Source organism: Sceloporus undulatus, chromosome 1, assembly GCF_019175285.1.
Source record: "Sceloporus undulatus isolate JIND9_A2432 ecotype Alabama chromosome 1, SceUnd_v1.1, whole genome shotgun sequence".
NCBI classification, from domain to species: domain Eukaryota; kingdom Metazoa; phylum Chordata; class Lepidosauria; order Squamata; family Phrynosomatidae; genus Sceloporus; species Sceloporus undulatus.
Genome location: NC_056522.1, coordinates 84,099,664 through 84,116,482, shown reverse-complemented (window position 1 = coordinate 84,116,482; position 16,819 = coordinate 84,099,664). Strand labels below are relative to the sequence as shown.

General features: G+C 39.4%; 1 protein-coding gene across 1 annotated transcript in view; it reads right to left on the bottom strand.

Moving 5' to 3' along the window:
• Positions 1 to 16,819, bottom strand: part of SYNE1 (spectrin repeat containing nuclear envelope protein 1) — a 429,497-nt gene that overhangs the window by 344,015 nt on the left and 68,663 nt on the right. Inside the window, 3 exon segments of the mRNA XM_042446890.1 lie at positions 1,279 to 1,362; positions 6,223 to 6,318; positions 14,914 to 14,975. Coding sequence (XP_042302824.1) covers positions 1,279 to 1,362; positions 6,223 to 6,318; positions 14,914 to 14,975 — 242 coding nt within the window.

Genomic DNA, 16,819 nt, shown 5'->3' with positions numbered 1-16,819 from the left:
ATTTAATACAGTCTGCAGCCATGGTTTTCATACTTTGGTTCTGGGGTATCATGTGGTCTGCATTGGCTGTCTGACACTCAACCACCCCTTTTTATGGCAAAAAAGGTTAAATTGCCTTTTCTGGAAGCCTCCTTTCCAAGAAAGGAAATCTGCCATTTAAGTAGGACCTACCCTACCTGGAAATGGACCTCTAGTCATTTCTGGTTTAGGTTTGGGAGAGGAAGTGTCATTTTTGGCAATCTCTGCAGTTCCAAGTACAAACAAACAAACAAGCTTCATTTATATACCACTTCATACCACCTAAGCGGTTTACAGCTGTAAGCTAATTTGCCCCCAACAATCTGGGTACTCATTTTAGCAACCTTGGAAGGATGCAAGCCTGAGTCGAGCTTGAGCCCTTTTGCTGGTCTTGAACTCGCAACCTTATGGTTTTGAGTGTGTGGCTGTAGTACAGGCATTTAACCACTGCGCCACCAGGGCCCAAAGGTCCAAAATCATACCCCAGACCTGCTGAAATTGCTCTTTCCTGGTATACATAAAGAAACAATAACCATTATACTGGGAAAATGTTATTAGAACCAGGATTTTTGGAAGATAGCCTCTGAATGAGCATTTCTAGCCCATGAAGTGATGTAGGTAGATAATTTTACATTTTGGCCTGAATATCCTTATGGAGCATGTGTTTAGTTAAAGAGATAGATAGGCAGATGGATAACTAGTGCTACACCAAGACTGGTATTTACACACATCCATACAAACAATGGTGTTGTTTGTATACAAGGAATGCATAATGCCATTGTCTTGAACATACATGAGACACTCTGGAAGAAAGGAATATCACCAAGTCCCAGCCACATGACAATTGTTCATTTTGTGCATGTGCCCTGGTACATGTTGTGTGTTGTGCATATGGCAGCCTTCTGCACTTTAACTCATTGTTCTTGTTCCTTTTTCATGAATACTTACTTCTCTTTTTCCCCCAATTAGAACTGGAAGTTATTTCCAGGCTGCAAGTGCTGTTTTCTTTGTTACACAGTGAGCCCTTGGCATCCTGGTTTGGTTCCAGGACCTCCAGTAAATACCAAAATCCAAGGATGCTCAAGTCCCATTAAATACAATTTAGTGGCATAGTGAAATGGTGCCACTTTTTTGAATTTGTATTTTTTGAAATGTTTTCAAGCCATGGAGGTTAAAAATCCATGGCTAAAGAATCCATGGATATGAAGGGGTGACTTTGTGTGTGGAGAGGGAGATGAGCTGTTGAACAGTTGAACTTACCCGCCGTCCTTCTAAGAACTTAAGGGCTGTGCCAATATTGGCTACTCCATGAATTCTCTTCAATTTTCTCCCCTGTTCACAAGGCTTTAAAAAAGTACAAATCATGGACAGTGTCAAGAAAAGACAAACTGTATATGCCAAGCTACTTCAAAACTGTTATGCTAAACACATTTAAAACAAACTCACTTTCCTTATGGGCCTTTTACAAGTAAATATGCCAACGGTAATGACTACTTAATGTCCCTATGACTTTCTTCCCTGCCCTAGTACTGGCTCTCTTCTTCCAGTAATGGATGCATTGATTATAAATCCAATTATTTGTATATTTTCAGAACAACAAAAAAATGACCAGTCTAATAAGGGAGAACACAGATACTTTTAAATATTGCTTTGTCCTGTATTCCTGTTCATGTCAGACCAACTCTGCAATAAGGATGAAAAAAATATTCATACAGGGTAAATGAATCCCAGACAAAAGAGGGGTTCTGCTGGTGAGGTGAATCCTAGATGAACAAGATACCTTTGCAATTTGGGGTATAGTCTGCATGAAGAATGAATGTGGGGTTTTGTTATTGTTGTTGTTGTTCAGAACATGGTTTTTTTTGTTCAGAACTGTTTTCAGCAGACAAAATACATGCATCAATTTTCAACAGAATAAATCCCAAACTGTGACTACTCCTTGAAAACTGCTGTTTTCCAGGTTATTCTTACAGAGGGAAGAAAAACAAGTCACCTGGCTGCAAGTCACCTGTCAACTTATGGTGACCCCATGAATTTTATAGGGTTTTCTTAGGCAAGAAATACTCAGAAGTGATTTACCAGTTCCTTCCTCCGAAACATAGCCTACAGCTCCTGGTATTCATTGGTGGTCTCCCATCACTTATGAACCACAGATGACCCTGCTTAGCTTCTAAGATCAGAACAATCTGGTTCCTTTGGGGTATTTAGGCCCCCCAACATCATTTTATAAGGTAGGTAAGGGGTAAAAACACCTTTATTGTTCAGTGTGTGGAAAGATTCTACCACAAGAGGGAGTGTTTTCTTGTAAAAACAGTATCAGGCTGAGATCAAAAGTAAGGAAAAGATATCTTAGAATGATACATTTAGAAGGAAAATACAACAAAATGCACATGACAGTAATAATTTTATTTGCCAACCAATGCACAAAATACATGATGTATTTTGTGCATTTTGGTTGGCCAATAAAAGTATCGCTATTTTGTGGGTTTTATTGTATTCTGCTGTATCACCAATTCAGCTAACCTTGAATATGTTTCCTGAACAATTAGAGAGAAGTTGCACTCAGACATTCAGAATGTTCTGGATCACTTCACTGATAAATTTGTAATTTTTATAAGACTAAAATAGTTTTCTATGTTCTCTTGTAAGTGCATAGTCAAAGGATAAACAACATACAGCTTAATTTATGTAAAAGATTGTTCATTGTTAAAGACTGATGTTATGAGTTTTAAACTTGAGTGTGCTAGGTGCAAGTCTAAAAACCAGATTCAGGAAAAACCTTAGGGGTCACATACCACAGACTCAGACATACTTGATGCTTTTGCTGTATACCAGCAGAAGGAATAATACTAAATGATTGTTAGTGACAGGTTTTCTAAGATTACTCCACCATCATCCATTAATTTTCTAATGTGTGATACACACATGGTAGATCTTAATGGCTTTTTATTTTGTATGAAAATGTTCCTTGTCAACTGTTACTGCAGTTAGATGTGCTCACTTTAGATATGTACACAGAATAACTGTTTGTTGACCCTAATTTGCTCTGGATAGCACCTGGTCAATTCATGTGAATGCTGGAATAGATCTGAGAAATGGCACTGTCCATTCAATGAATCTATTACTCATGTATTTTTCTTTGTTCCTCTGCATTTCTCCAGGAAGAGGAAGCCGATGGCTCCAATATCAGTGAGGTGGTGAACTATGATTTAGTTTAGACTTTGTAGGAACATCTTAAGAGGTTGAATCCTATCCAGAAAATGGGATTACCACCATGGATAGTTGCTTTAAACTTCATTGTAAAACCCAAAGGAGATTCACTGCCCCGTGACACTGGAACAATCAGTTGCCACTCCTGCTAGAAAAACCTTGCCTGCATTCTGTCGCTGCACATAAATATTGCTTGCTGCCCATTAGACTTGCCTAATGTCTGAAAGTTCCCAAAAAGCTAGCACTGCTTACTAAAACAACAGTAAGAACCAGGAGAATGCCCCTTGCATGGAATAATTCTAGGGTAGCTGCATAAAGAGGAGCCATAGGGGGTGTTCCCACTTGCGATTTAAAATGAATTTAAATACAGCAGTTCGTTTTAAAGCAATTCAAAATAAAGCAAGTGTTATCCTGCTTTTCAAATTGCTTTATCTGTATCGTTCCCATTTATGTAACATTTTATTTTAATTCGCTGTAATTGACCCTGTTTCGTTCCCATTCAAGGATGAATCGGTGTATATTTAAACCGGTTTTGTTACTTTTTCATTCACATTCACTTGTTTCGGCTGTCAATCAAAGCGACGTCATCATGACGTCACATTAATTTGGAGTAACATACACTGATGTAGCCTGTACCTGCGTTCCCACTACCTGGCCGTTTTTAATTCGTTATAAATTTCGCGTTTTTTAAAAAAAAGACCCAATCAGGAGGCGCTTATTTGTCCTCTTCTGTGTCTCCCCATATTAACTGCCATAACTCAGTGCTAGGGAATCCAGAGAATGGTAGTTTATTATGGCACCAGCACTCTCTGACAGAGGAGGATAAATGTCTCACAAACACAACAGTTCCCATAATTCCCATAATATATATATATGCATGTGTGTGAGAGCATTCATATATAAACATGTGTGTGTATAAATACACACACACACACACACACACACCTACCTACCTACCTATCTATATAGTGTGTGTGCGCCTGTGTTTTCGCCAAATCAGATGAAGGAGGAGAAGGCAGAGGGCTTCACTGGGGAAAGAATCTTTGGGGAAGATTGCTCCCAGGGCTGTCTGGAGAGCCATGAAGCAGGAATATGTCCTGCAAAACCCATCCCATAGTTCCTCTGGAAAGAGCCTCGGGTCCCCAAATTCACTTTGCCTGACCCATTGATCTCTGGGCTGTCCTCCAAAGCCCATCTGGTGCTCAGGCAGAGGTGAAAAAGAAAGAATAGTTAAAAATGGTGTTCAATGGCTCTCCTCACACATCGGTCTATGAAAGAGGAGCAGAGGGGAGGTTGCAATCCACCGGAGGAAAGGCTATTATGCGAATGGAAGAAAATGGCACCAGCAATGCAGAAAGAAACCAAAGAGGGTGACACCCCTAGGCCAGCCCCTTGAGCGCTGCTCCTCCCATCCTGTGGAACACGAATCAGATGCCGAAACATTCCCATTTAAATACAGCGATTCCTATCTCGGATCAAAGGATAATACTAGGGTAGACCCTAGTATTTTTTTACGCCGGTTTATAGGCTTCTAATCCGGGTTAAATGTTCCCCTGGTCCAGGAATGGCGGTAGTTCCACCTGTCCTGAACGGGGTCACGCTCCCTGTGAAGGACTCTGTGCGCAGTCTGTGGGTGTTTCTTGACTTGTCGCTTCACCTGACTGCTCAGGTGAATGCGACGGTCAAGAGCACCTGTTATCAGCTTCGGCTGATTCGCCAGCTGCGCCCATACCTGGCCCAGAGGGACCTTGAAACTGTTGTACATGCTCTGGTAACCTCGAGATTGGATTTCTGCAACGCACTCTACATGGGGCAACCCTTATACCAAACTCGGAAGCTACAAATGGTACAGAATATGGCAGCCAGGCTGGTCACTGGTACTTCCAGGGCCAGCCATATTACACCTGTGCTTAAAGATCTGCATTGGCTGCCTATTCGCTTCCGGGCACAATATAAGGTGTTGGTAACGACCTATCAAGCTCTAAATGGCTTGGGCCCAGGATACCTGAAGGACCGCCTCTCTCCGTACATTCCGCCCCGCACCCTCAGAACATCTGGGCAGCAACTCCTTAGGGTGCCAGGGGCTAGGCTGTCCTCCACTACGAGGAGGACATTCTCCATCGCCGCTCCAGCCCTTTGGAATACGCTGCCCATAGAGCTCCGCTCGATTACCTCCCTGGCCCAATTTAGAAAGGACCTGAAAACCTTTCTCTTCCACCTTGCATTCCCCGAATAGAGTTCAGTGGGCCTCCCTTCCTCTCCTGTGGCAAAGAGGATGGGCTAACGGGGGCTTTATACTGTTTTATATTGTTGTTGTACTGTTTTTATTGATTGTTACGATTATTGTATTGTATTTTTATGTTGGAAACCACCCTGATCTACGGAAGGGCGGTATATAAATAAAACTTTTATTATTTATTATTATTTACAATTCGAATCAGATTCGAATCGCAGTAGGAACGATTGCAGGTTAATCTAGAACTGTTCTAGAGTTAATTTGGGTTTCAGTAGGAACGCTCCTTGGATTCGATTTGTAAACCAGTGTATACCCCAGTGAGAACACCCCCATAATCTTTCTAACACATGAAGCTCTAGCCTGAAAACCCTTCTCCAATTACATCAGTGGTGAGAGAAGATTCTGTGTAAAGTTAAGTAAATGCAAACTATCTACTTTCCTTTATGTTTCATTTATTTTACTCCATAAACACCCATCTCAGGAGTTGTACCCTGTATCTTTAGTACTTTAGTACTTATACTGGGTATTTAGATGCGGGCATCATCGTATTGCAACAGTCCAGAAAAACCAGATATGTTACTATTTCACAAACAATATAATCTATAATGTACTCTGCTTAACATGTAGCAGAAAAAAGTGAGCATTTTAATGCCTCACAAAAAGGGATTGCTAATAATACAAATTAAACATTTTTAAAGTAACTATTTAATTTGTAACAATTCAAATTAATAATATACTTTTCATAGGAAAATACTTGCCAGTTTTTGTCCTGAGAGAACCTCTAAAAGGGCAATTAATATTATTCCATCTTTGATGTCTTCGAACAGATCATTGACCACCATGGGAGGGTTGCGCTGCAGGTCGTGGGTGGGAGAGAACAGAAAGAATGTTCATGTTAGGCTATGTGTTGTTTTCTCACTGTAGGTTTATGTCTATCCTTCTCCCTGTAGTTGAGTGTTACAGTGAATATTTGGAAGATATTTCAGGAAAAAAATAAGGATGGCACACAATGTGGCAAGGAGAACAAGAATAGACAGATATCTCTGTGGTGGTATGCATAGACAGGAAAAGGGTCCAGGCTTGCAGGATCCATTTTGATGCTAGTTGGAATCCTGAGATCTACCAGCTAAGCCCAAAACAGTGGGACAAATGATGGTCATAAACTAAGGATGGAGGAATAGGATACTTCTGAGCACATGACAGGCCTAATATTTTGTGAACAGTATCAGAGTCAGACTCATGACTCTCTCCCCCCTACACACATGCTCTCTCTCTCTCACACACACACTCACACCTTCTTCCCCCTCCCCAAGAACTTCAACCTAACTTTGCAAATGGTGTGTGTGTATATGTTTCAGCATTATTGTGATATAATGGGAATCAAATCATCAATAGCTAAATCCTATTGCTTGTCCCAACTAGACTAGTCCAACTGAATCAACATTTGAATTACCATATATAAGCAAACACATATATAAATGTCATTCATCCAATATGTTTTTCTACTTGTTACAAGTTTTATATCCAAGAGATCAAAACACTTACTCCACTTATTACTAATCAACCTTGAAATAACAAGAGTAGACATAGAAAGCTGGGTCACTGTTTTTAAGAGAAATTAGCCTGGAGAATAACAATAGCAAGTACATTTCTATACTGCTTATCAGTGCATTTAAGCACTCCCTAAGCAGTTTACAATGTCTAAGCTAATTGCCCCCAACAAGGTACTCAAGAAGAACAAGAAGAGAGAGCAATCTAGTGCAGAATCAGCTTTGACCAGGCCTTCCTCCCTTTGGTCAAAACACCTGAGCCCTGGGAGCAATCAAATAGCTGGATAGTTGTTATAATTGTTCCCTATCTGATGATCAGCTGGAAGGTAGACTTGGGGATAGCAGTTCAAGTATCTGCTATGGTGACTGTATTCCCCCCCCCAAAAAAAGGTTATGCCATAATAAACATATTAGTCTTTAAGCTGCTACAACACTTTACTACTTACTGTTTTTACTGAAACAGACTAACACAGCCACTGAGCCAATTGTACTTAACCTTGTACATATGTTGGCCCTGGACTTGTATAGCCTCTCACTATAATAAGAGACTGTCTTGCTTCTTGGTGTTAAAACACCCAGCACCAAGTAGTAGTGGAAGGCACAGGAAATTGATATGTGGTGAAAATTAGTGCATTTTCACCACAGTCTAATATCGTGGGTCCTTGGTATCTGCTGGGGTTGGTTCTAGGACCCACTGTGGATATCAACATCCATGGATGCTCAAGACCCATTAAAAACAATGGCATAGTAAAATGGTGTCACTTATATAAAATAGCAAAATCAAGGTTTGCTTTTTGGAATTTATATATTTGTAGATATTTTGAAGCCATGCATGCTTGGATCCATGTATTTAAAAAAAATCCATGGATATGGAGGACTGACTATACACTCTCTTCTCTCTCATTATCATATATGACAAATGCTTTTAACTTATACAGTCACTTAGCTCCGCTTTAGTAAATGAACCAGTTGTACAGATCATTGTGTTCTCTTCTGTTGTTCAGTGCACAACACAAAAACAGTGCTATAAATCTGTTCTATTGTGTTACTTACTGTTGTTCCCCACTTCAATCCATAGAACAGGCGGGTAAAAAATAAATATTATTATTGTAACCAAGAAAGGTACTTTACACTCTATGCTTATGAGAATACATGCCTCTGTAGCCAGAATGGTAGTGTCTCCACTGCTGCTCCTACAGATTAAAATTAGTAGACTGGAGGTCACATAAAGAGAGATTTCCCTCTGGATTCTAAGAGGATGAAACAGGGCAGAAGAAATGTACTGCTTGTATTCCATAATACTTGCAGAAATCTGAAAATACTCACCCCCTTAGGGTTGGAAGTAATGTAACTGAAATTAGATTATTTTCTAATACTCGGATACTCTATCCCACATTGCTATAGTAATATAAGAACACTGAAGTCATCAGTGTGTGTTTGTTTGTGTGTGGGTGTGATAATGTGCTTACCCCACACATCAATTTCACACCTTTTCAAGGAAAAAAAATACTAGTATAGGAAATAGCTATGTTGTTGACTCTTCCAACATAAGTTTAATGTTAGTGCAGTGATTTAGAAAAGAACAACAGGGAAGCAGAATATACATTGGTCCTGCAATTTAATAACTACCCTTTGATTAATTCAGCTTTGTTTATAGGAAATGATCCAAACAAAACGTAGAAGAAGAAAAAATGTTCACAGAGGACTATTTAAATGTATGATTTCTTATGTAATTATAATGAATGTTGACAGCCCGTTGTGGGAAGCAAATGTATTGCCTTTTGTTTTTTGTGGGTTTTTCGGGTATTGCCTTGTCTTTACTGGACAAGCTGTTCAATACATTCTATAGAAACATAACTCAGATTTTGCATAAACTGTTTTCATTTGACTACAACAATGCTAAGACAGGAGTCTTGAATTAGCAGTGTTGGTTCACTTATTGTTCACAATACAAAAGCAAATGTGACTTTCACATTTTTACATTTCTATGAATGCATAGCTACTTTCTACAGTAAAAAATGACAACTAATTTAAGATCTTGTGGTCCCTCCCCATTAACATAAGCAACCTAGTTTTATGCAACTGATTGGATATGGACAAGGATAAGATTAATTACCACTGCATCAAAATAAATAATCAAAATAAGACAATAACAGTAGAGTAGCTAAGACTAAAGATTGCAATTCTGGTCCAATCAATTAATTATATAATGATGGCAAGATTTTTACAAATTTCCAGTGAGAAATATGTTTGTCAGCTGTTTCTGGTCCAACATTTTGTTATACTAAATCAGTGGTTCCCAACCTGTGGGTCGGGACCCCTTTGGGGGTCGAATGACCCATTCATGGGGTTCGCCTAAGACCATTGGGAAACACCTATTTAATTACAGTTATGAAGTAGCAACGAAAATTATTTCATGGGTTTGGGTCACCACATGAGGAACTATATTAAAAGGTTGCGGCATTAGGAAGGTTTGGAACCACTGTACTAAATGTTGCTCCACTTATTGTAAATGTTAAGTGAAAGAAACAAAGTAAATTAAAGAAGAGGAAGGAAGGCAGATGTAGTTACTGCACATATTTAAGAGCTTCCTAATACCTTGGGGAAAATATTCAAAATATGTTTTAAAATGGTTGAAAAATGTCTCAAGTGTCATGCAAAACTGATGAAGGCAGTCCTGGTCTAAGGAAAATCATTGCCATTCTGAACTTACTTTGTGCAAATTTCACATGTGAGAGTTTTTTGTGCAGAAAATAGCATTCATGATTTAGGACTTATTTTGCCCCAATTTCACATATGGTTGTTTTTTGTTGTTGTTGTTTTTGCACAAACAACAATATTTTATGTGCAGAAAATGTCACTTCTTGTGGGAAACGGCCAGTGTTCCTAACTACAGAATTTTCAGGTATTACTGCCGGACTAAAATATGCTGTTTCCTGCAGAAACAACATGCATGGCATTTTAAGCCCTGAACTACAGAAAATGGCTTAGTCTTTGAAGACTTTCTAGTAGCAGAAAAACAACCTCCTTAAGTTACTTGTTGCTTTCTATAAGGATATCATTACAAAATAATTACCAAATACTCGCAAGTGGTTTTTTTTTCCTAGAGAGAGCTACACAAAAGCAAGCCTCCACTGAGTTTAAAGGTGCTTACTCCCAGGTAAATGGGTTCAAGACAGCAACATTAGTATATAAACCACATCAACATTCCCTTTAATCTAGTACTGAAATAATTTTCAAAAACCTAATGTTTAGCTCATTTTTTATGATTGATGGATGGAATGAAGTGATGGAATTAACGAATGAAGCATATTGAGACATGCCAGTTATGAGGACATTCTTTCTAAGCTTAATCTCTTATACTTGCTTAGGGGGTTGTATGCATGGTCAAAAGGCCTAGAATTGTTCTATTTAGATGATGTAGGCCAAGAGCTCCGGGCCAGGGATGCCACTCCAGTGGATTCGGCCCAACCCCAGCCCAACTGGCCATTGGCCCAGTCTTAAAAACCCAGCTCTTTGAAGCAGCATTTCCCAGAAATTCTACCATGATAGCCTCTAGACCAGACAGCTGTCAGTCCCCTTACCAGCTGTCATTCTGCTTAAAAGCCCCAATCATAGCATTTGATGTTAGAAGGAGGTGCTTGTTCACATGGATAAAACCAGGCACCCCATTTCCACCTGAATGGGCTGAAGCAGAGGCCTGAAGGAGAACAGCAACAAGGAATGAGGTGATGGTGCTGGCAGCTCCATGGTGTAGGGGTGGATGGGCATTTGAACACCCATTCATCGCTGCTCCAGACCAGGTGGATACTAGGGTGGGCATGGGATGGATTCATGGACAGGATACAAAAGGTTTATCTGTACTATCCTGCCGGTGAGCTCAGTGCCTAGAATGTCACAGTGTTGAGATCATTGTGTCTCTATACACTATCTAGTCTCTTCCCTTTTCCTTAATAACAACATGTATTATTACATACACTGTTTTCCTTTTTTAGTCTACAACATTTGCAAGGGTCCAATCTCACATATGGAACTAGCCTTAGGGGAGTAGGAAGCCTTTAATTATTTATTCCTTTCTCCAACCCCCATCTGGAATTATTTCTGTTATCTACATATGGCATCCGTAGTGCCAAAAAGTTATTTGTTTTATATTATATTGTCAAAAAATGATCTAAGACTGTCTGCTTGAGCACCATCAAAACTGGTGGAACATATTTTCAATAAACACTTAAAGGTTGAGTTGTAAGAGTTATCTCTGGATAACTATGACTGAGATCCTCATATTGCAAATGGCTTGCATCCATGACTTGAAATTCCAGAAATGATCATGTACATTTTCTAAAATGGGAAAATTTCTGCCTCAAGTGAACTTTGAAATCAAGCTATTTCTTTGCTGCTGAAAAGTTACTGTTAAAATCCACATACCTGGGTATAACATGCATATTAATAACACCCTTTCTCTATTACATCTTTCTATGCTCTGGGACTTATTACCTACTATGAAAAATAGCTACAAGCAGAGTCTCCTTTAGCTGAAATGCCAGAAGTGTTTTGGATTTTGGAGTTTTTCAGATTTTGGAATATTTGCATATACATTGTGAGAACTAGAAAAGATTCTAAAATGCAAAGATATACAATTGAGCACAAAAGTTATATTTCCTATTACCATGTATGGATGTGAGAGCTGGACAGTTAAGAAAGAAAATCAATTCATTTGCGATATGGTGCTGGAGAAGAGTGCTGATTATTTCATGGACAGCCAAAAGGACAAACAAATGGGTCCTAGAGCAGATGAAGCCAGAAAACTCCCTGGAAGCCAAGATGACCAAACTGAGGCTGTTGTACTTTGGACACGTCATGAGAAGGGCTCATTGGAAAATACAATAATGCTGGGAATGGTGGAGAGAAGTAGGAAGAGAGGAAGGCCTCATGATGGACTCTATTAAGGAGGTCATGGGTATGGGGTTGCAGTAATTAAGCAGAGCAGTGGAGGACAGAGGTTCTTGGAGATATCTCATCCATAGGGTCACCATGAGTCGAGATTGACTCGAGGATAGTTAACAACAACAAAAAAAAAAGATATCATGGAGATGGGACCCAGGTCTGAACAGGAAATTCATTTATATTTTGTATACACCTTATACACATAGCCTGAAAGTAATTTTATACACAATATTTTTAATAATTTGGGGCACGAAACAAAGTTTGTTTACATTAAACTACTAGAAAGCAAAGGTGTTACTATATCAGTTAAAAGTGGATAATTTTGGATTTTGGAATATTTTGGATTTTGGAATTCTGAATAAGGAAGAATCAACTGTTATAAAGAGAAACATCAGTCAGCAAAGCAAAGGTGCATCTGCACTGCAGAAATAATGCAGTTTGACACTGCTTTAACTGCCATGGCTCAATGCTATGAAATCCTGGGATTTGTAGTTTGCTGTGGAACCAGAGCTTTCTGACAGCAAAGGTTAAATATCTCACAAAACTATAAAATCTCATAATTCCATAATTTATAATGTTGTGTCAAATCACATGTTTAGCGCTTATGCAGTCCAAGTTAAGGATTAAACAAAATGCACCAGCAAAAGAAACTTCACAGTGCTATGTTTTGCTTAATTATGAAAGCTATGCTTGGACTATAAATAGAAGAATCAGTATGTACCTAATTTCGACCATTTTCAAATGCACTAAATCACACTAATGCATTTAAGTACATTTTAAAAAAACATTCTCTTAAAAAAGACATTTTTCTAACAGCCATTTCTCTCAAAATTCATATTATTATTATAGAATTAAGACTTCTGTTATAATATTAGAATAGCTACTTGATAAATCTTATCTGCACATCCGTGAAGATGACTGCTTTTTAAAGAGCTCGGTTATTTGGATGGTGATGATATTATATTTGGAAATAACATCAGTTCAAGTTGCATACTTAGGTTTTTTTAATGCCATCATGCCATCTATGAAGCACATCACAACAAATCTTTCCACAATCACAGCACATATGGTTCAGGCTTTTAATTTTAGCAGGTATGATATTTAAGAGGGTGTATGAAGATGCAAAATATTGTTGGTGATGAGCCATCATCACAATTAATTGTATGAGCACAGTAGGAGAGATATGAATTATTTGAAAGCTTTTTTAAAGGTCAGTAAGTTGGCTTTTCCAGTACACTGCACATTCACTTTAATGTGTGAATTTAGAATTCATTACTAATTAAACATATGAGCTGTGATAGCTTTGACAGTGACGATTATGAAAAAATGATACAGAATTAGAGACAAGCCATTGAGGGACCAGATTTCCCTATAATACCTGCTTAGTCAGGGAATTAAAAAACAAACCAACAAAAACAAAAACAAAACAGAAATTTGAAGAATTCCAAATTGAGCTCTTCAAACTGGTGGAATGGACATTACAATGGCAAAGATAGCTTGCTGTAGGGAAGTGTACAGATATGCATATGAAAACAAAACAAAACAAAATCTAAATATACATAGACAGAGGTATGTTATCAGTTGATCTTAATTGATTGCCAAAGAAACCTTGGGAATGCAGAAGTAATGGGGCTCGTGCTTGTGGTGGTGCATGGCGGCAGCGCCGCACATGCCATGGGCATGCACACAATTGTTTCTTCCAGTACATGGTGCCGGAAGAAGTAGTGTATGCTGAAACCAGCATATAATGCGCCTGCATATGACACGGGCGCACTGTAGTGTCTAGGTATATTATCTCAAGATCCAGCCTCTGTTCACTCTTCTCTTTTCTAATACTGAGGTCTGAAACGCACTGCAGAAATAATCCAGTCTGAGACCACTTTAGCTGCCTTGGCTCAGTGCTAGGGAACCCTGGGAACTGTAGTTTGTTGTAGCCCCCGAACTCTCTGACAAAGAAGGCTCAAGAAATTCCCAGAATTCCCTAGCATTGATAACATCAACTCATATTTGTAATTTCAGGATGAAAAAAATGAAATTGAAACATCTTGAATGACTTCTTTCTAGAGTGACTGGAACATAATAGTATAGCAATCTTTTTCTTTTAATTCAAGGTATTGTCAGTCTGATTCCCATTATTTGATATGAAGTTAATTCAAATCAGGGATTAGAGAATACAAGTAGAAATTCCTCTCAAATATTTTTGAGAAATGTAGTGCAAACAATTTCATGGCTGACTTTAAGGTTGGCAGTACAAAACATACAAGGAGGTACATTAGTTTTAGAGTGGCTTCATTTTAGAAGCGTCATAAGCACCGTGATGTGACACCATGATGCCTCTTCCGGCGAGTGCTGTTTGGGCGCTCAGATGCCCGTGTGTCACAATGCTGCACCCCATGTGGATGAGGCCGTGGCGGGATGGCACACAAGCGCTGATTGTAGGGCTGGACACATGCATGCCCTGCCCTAAGGAGCCCTAAAATTGGCCCCAGGTTGGTGCAAAGCACCAGTCTGTACTGGCTTAAATCATGGTAGTTATGGAAAATACTATTTCCAATACCTCAAAAGCATTAACAAGTCAAACAGCTTCAAACAAACAGCTTCATTTATATACCACTTCATACTGAACTAATAGTGTCTAAGTGGTTTACAACTGTAAGCTAATTGCCCCCAACAAACTGGGTACTCATTTTAGCGACCTCGGAAGGATGCAAGCCTGAGTCAATCTTGAGCCCTTTTACTGGTATTGAACTCGCAACCTATGGTTTTGAGTGAGTGGCTATAGTACAGGCATTTAACCATTGCGCCACCGGTCAATGTTTTTTGTTTGTTTATTTTCTTTTGCAATGTAGAAATAAACAGCTTCTTCTTCATGTGAGCAGTGGATCTTGTTCAGTAACTGCTGTTTTTAATAATTATTTGAATATGTAAGAAAACCAAGATTAGAATATGTACTACCTTGGCCAGATGAGTGTTGATCCATTTTGTGAAAGTCCGCTTTTGCACTGATTCTTGTTCATCTAAAAAAAGTAAAGAGAAACAAAAAAAGTAATATTTGTTTTACAACCATATTCAAACCACATCTTTCTGGTACTATGACTAGAGATATCAAATTGAGGATTTTAGGACCTAGGATGGAATTTTTCACTTGCTTTCTGTTTGGCGGAACAAATGAGTAATTGGAGCAATTCTTATTGAGCGAGTCCTCAAAAACTGCAGGTTTTTTATTCTTTATAATATTTGCAAATAATTTTTGTGCAGAAAAATATGCAGGAAACAGCATCAAAGAAAATAACATTTCTGTGCAGAAGTATTATCTCTGGGGAAAAACCTGTTTTGTATGTGCAGAACAAGTATGTGTGAATTGTGTGTAGAATAACCTGCAAACTGCAAAGATTCTTTTGTCAGTCCAGAATTCTTCTCATCAGGGTTTCTTAACCATTTTTCAAATAATTTAATATAATGGGCCCTCAGTATCCATGGGAGATCTGTTCCAGATCCCCCCACAGATATCAAAAGCCGTGGATACTCAAGTCTCCTTGTCCCCAATGGTGGCACAGCTGCCCCAGCCCCCCCAAAGCCAGCCTCACTATGGGGAGTGGCTAACTCCCTTCCTCTTCCTCTAGCTCTTTCTCCCTCCTTGAACCGGCCTTCAAACTCCACCAAGGCTGAATCCACACTGCAGAAATAATCTGGTTTGATGTCATTTTAACTGCCGTGGCTAAGTGATGTAGTTTTGTGAGACATTTAGCTTGTTCTATCAGAAAGCTCTGGTGCCACAACAAACTATAAATTCCCAAGATTCCAGAGCACTGAGCCAGGGTGGGTAAAGTGGTCTCAAACCGGGTTATCTCTGCAGTGCGGATGCAGCCCAAGGGCCAGAAAGCAGGCTTGGCATGGAAACTGAAATAGTCAAAGATTAAAGGCCACTTCCATACCCCTATCGCTGTGCTCTTCTTTCTCCTTCTCTTCCTTCCTCTTCCTCCTTCACTTACCCTCCCTTTTGCTATTGCCACTCTTCCTCGTCTCTCCTCCACTTCCTTGTTCCTCCTCCTCTTCCTCCTTTTTTTTCTTTTCCCCCCTGTCACTCTTCCCCTTCTCCTCTTCCACCCCACCTCTGCCTCCGCTCTTCTTCTTTCTTCCTCCTCCTCCTCTTCTTCCCAGCCCACCACCACCGCACTTCCTCCTCTCTCTTCCTCTTCCTTCCTTCCTCTCTCTTCCTCCGCCTCCTCTTCCCACACCACCACCTCTTCCTCTCCCTCTTCCTTCCTCCTGCTCTTTCCTCTTCTTCCTGCTGCCACCACCACTTCCCCCTCCTTCTCTTCTCTGCTACCCCTTCCATGCAGGCTTGCTATCTGCAGATGCTGAAATCCATGGATGGCAAGCCCATGGATATGGGGGGCGGACTGTATATTCTTCCCATCTCCTTTTCGGACAGAGTTCCCTTATTAATGCATGAATGTTAAAAGTGTCTCACTTTTCTGATAATGAAGAAAAGAATCCAAGTTCAAATGTGTATACACACACACACACACACACACATATATATATATATGATAAGTTACATTCCAGCTCCAGATTCCTGTCTGCACTGCAGGTATGTAGACATCTTAGCAGCAAGTTTTAAATCATCCCATAAGATGACCTATTTTCAATCCTTAGGACCTGGAACTAATAAATGCCACAGAAGTGGGATGATTGACCAGAAAAATATTCATTCATAACTTAAAGTTTTAAAAACTTCAAAGATACGACGTTTTAGAAGACCAATGTTTTTGTTAGAAATGTTCACCTCTAATTTCTGTAACAATACTGACTGAAATCAAAATTTCTGAAACTGATTTCAAAGACTATGGCCCGGGAG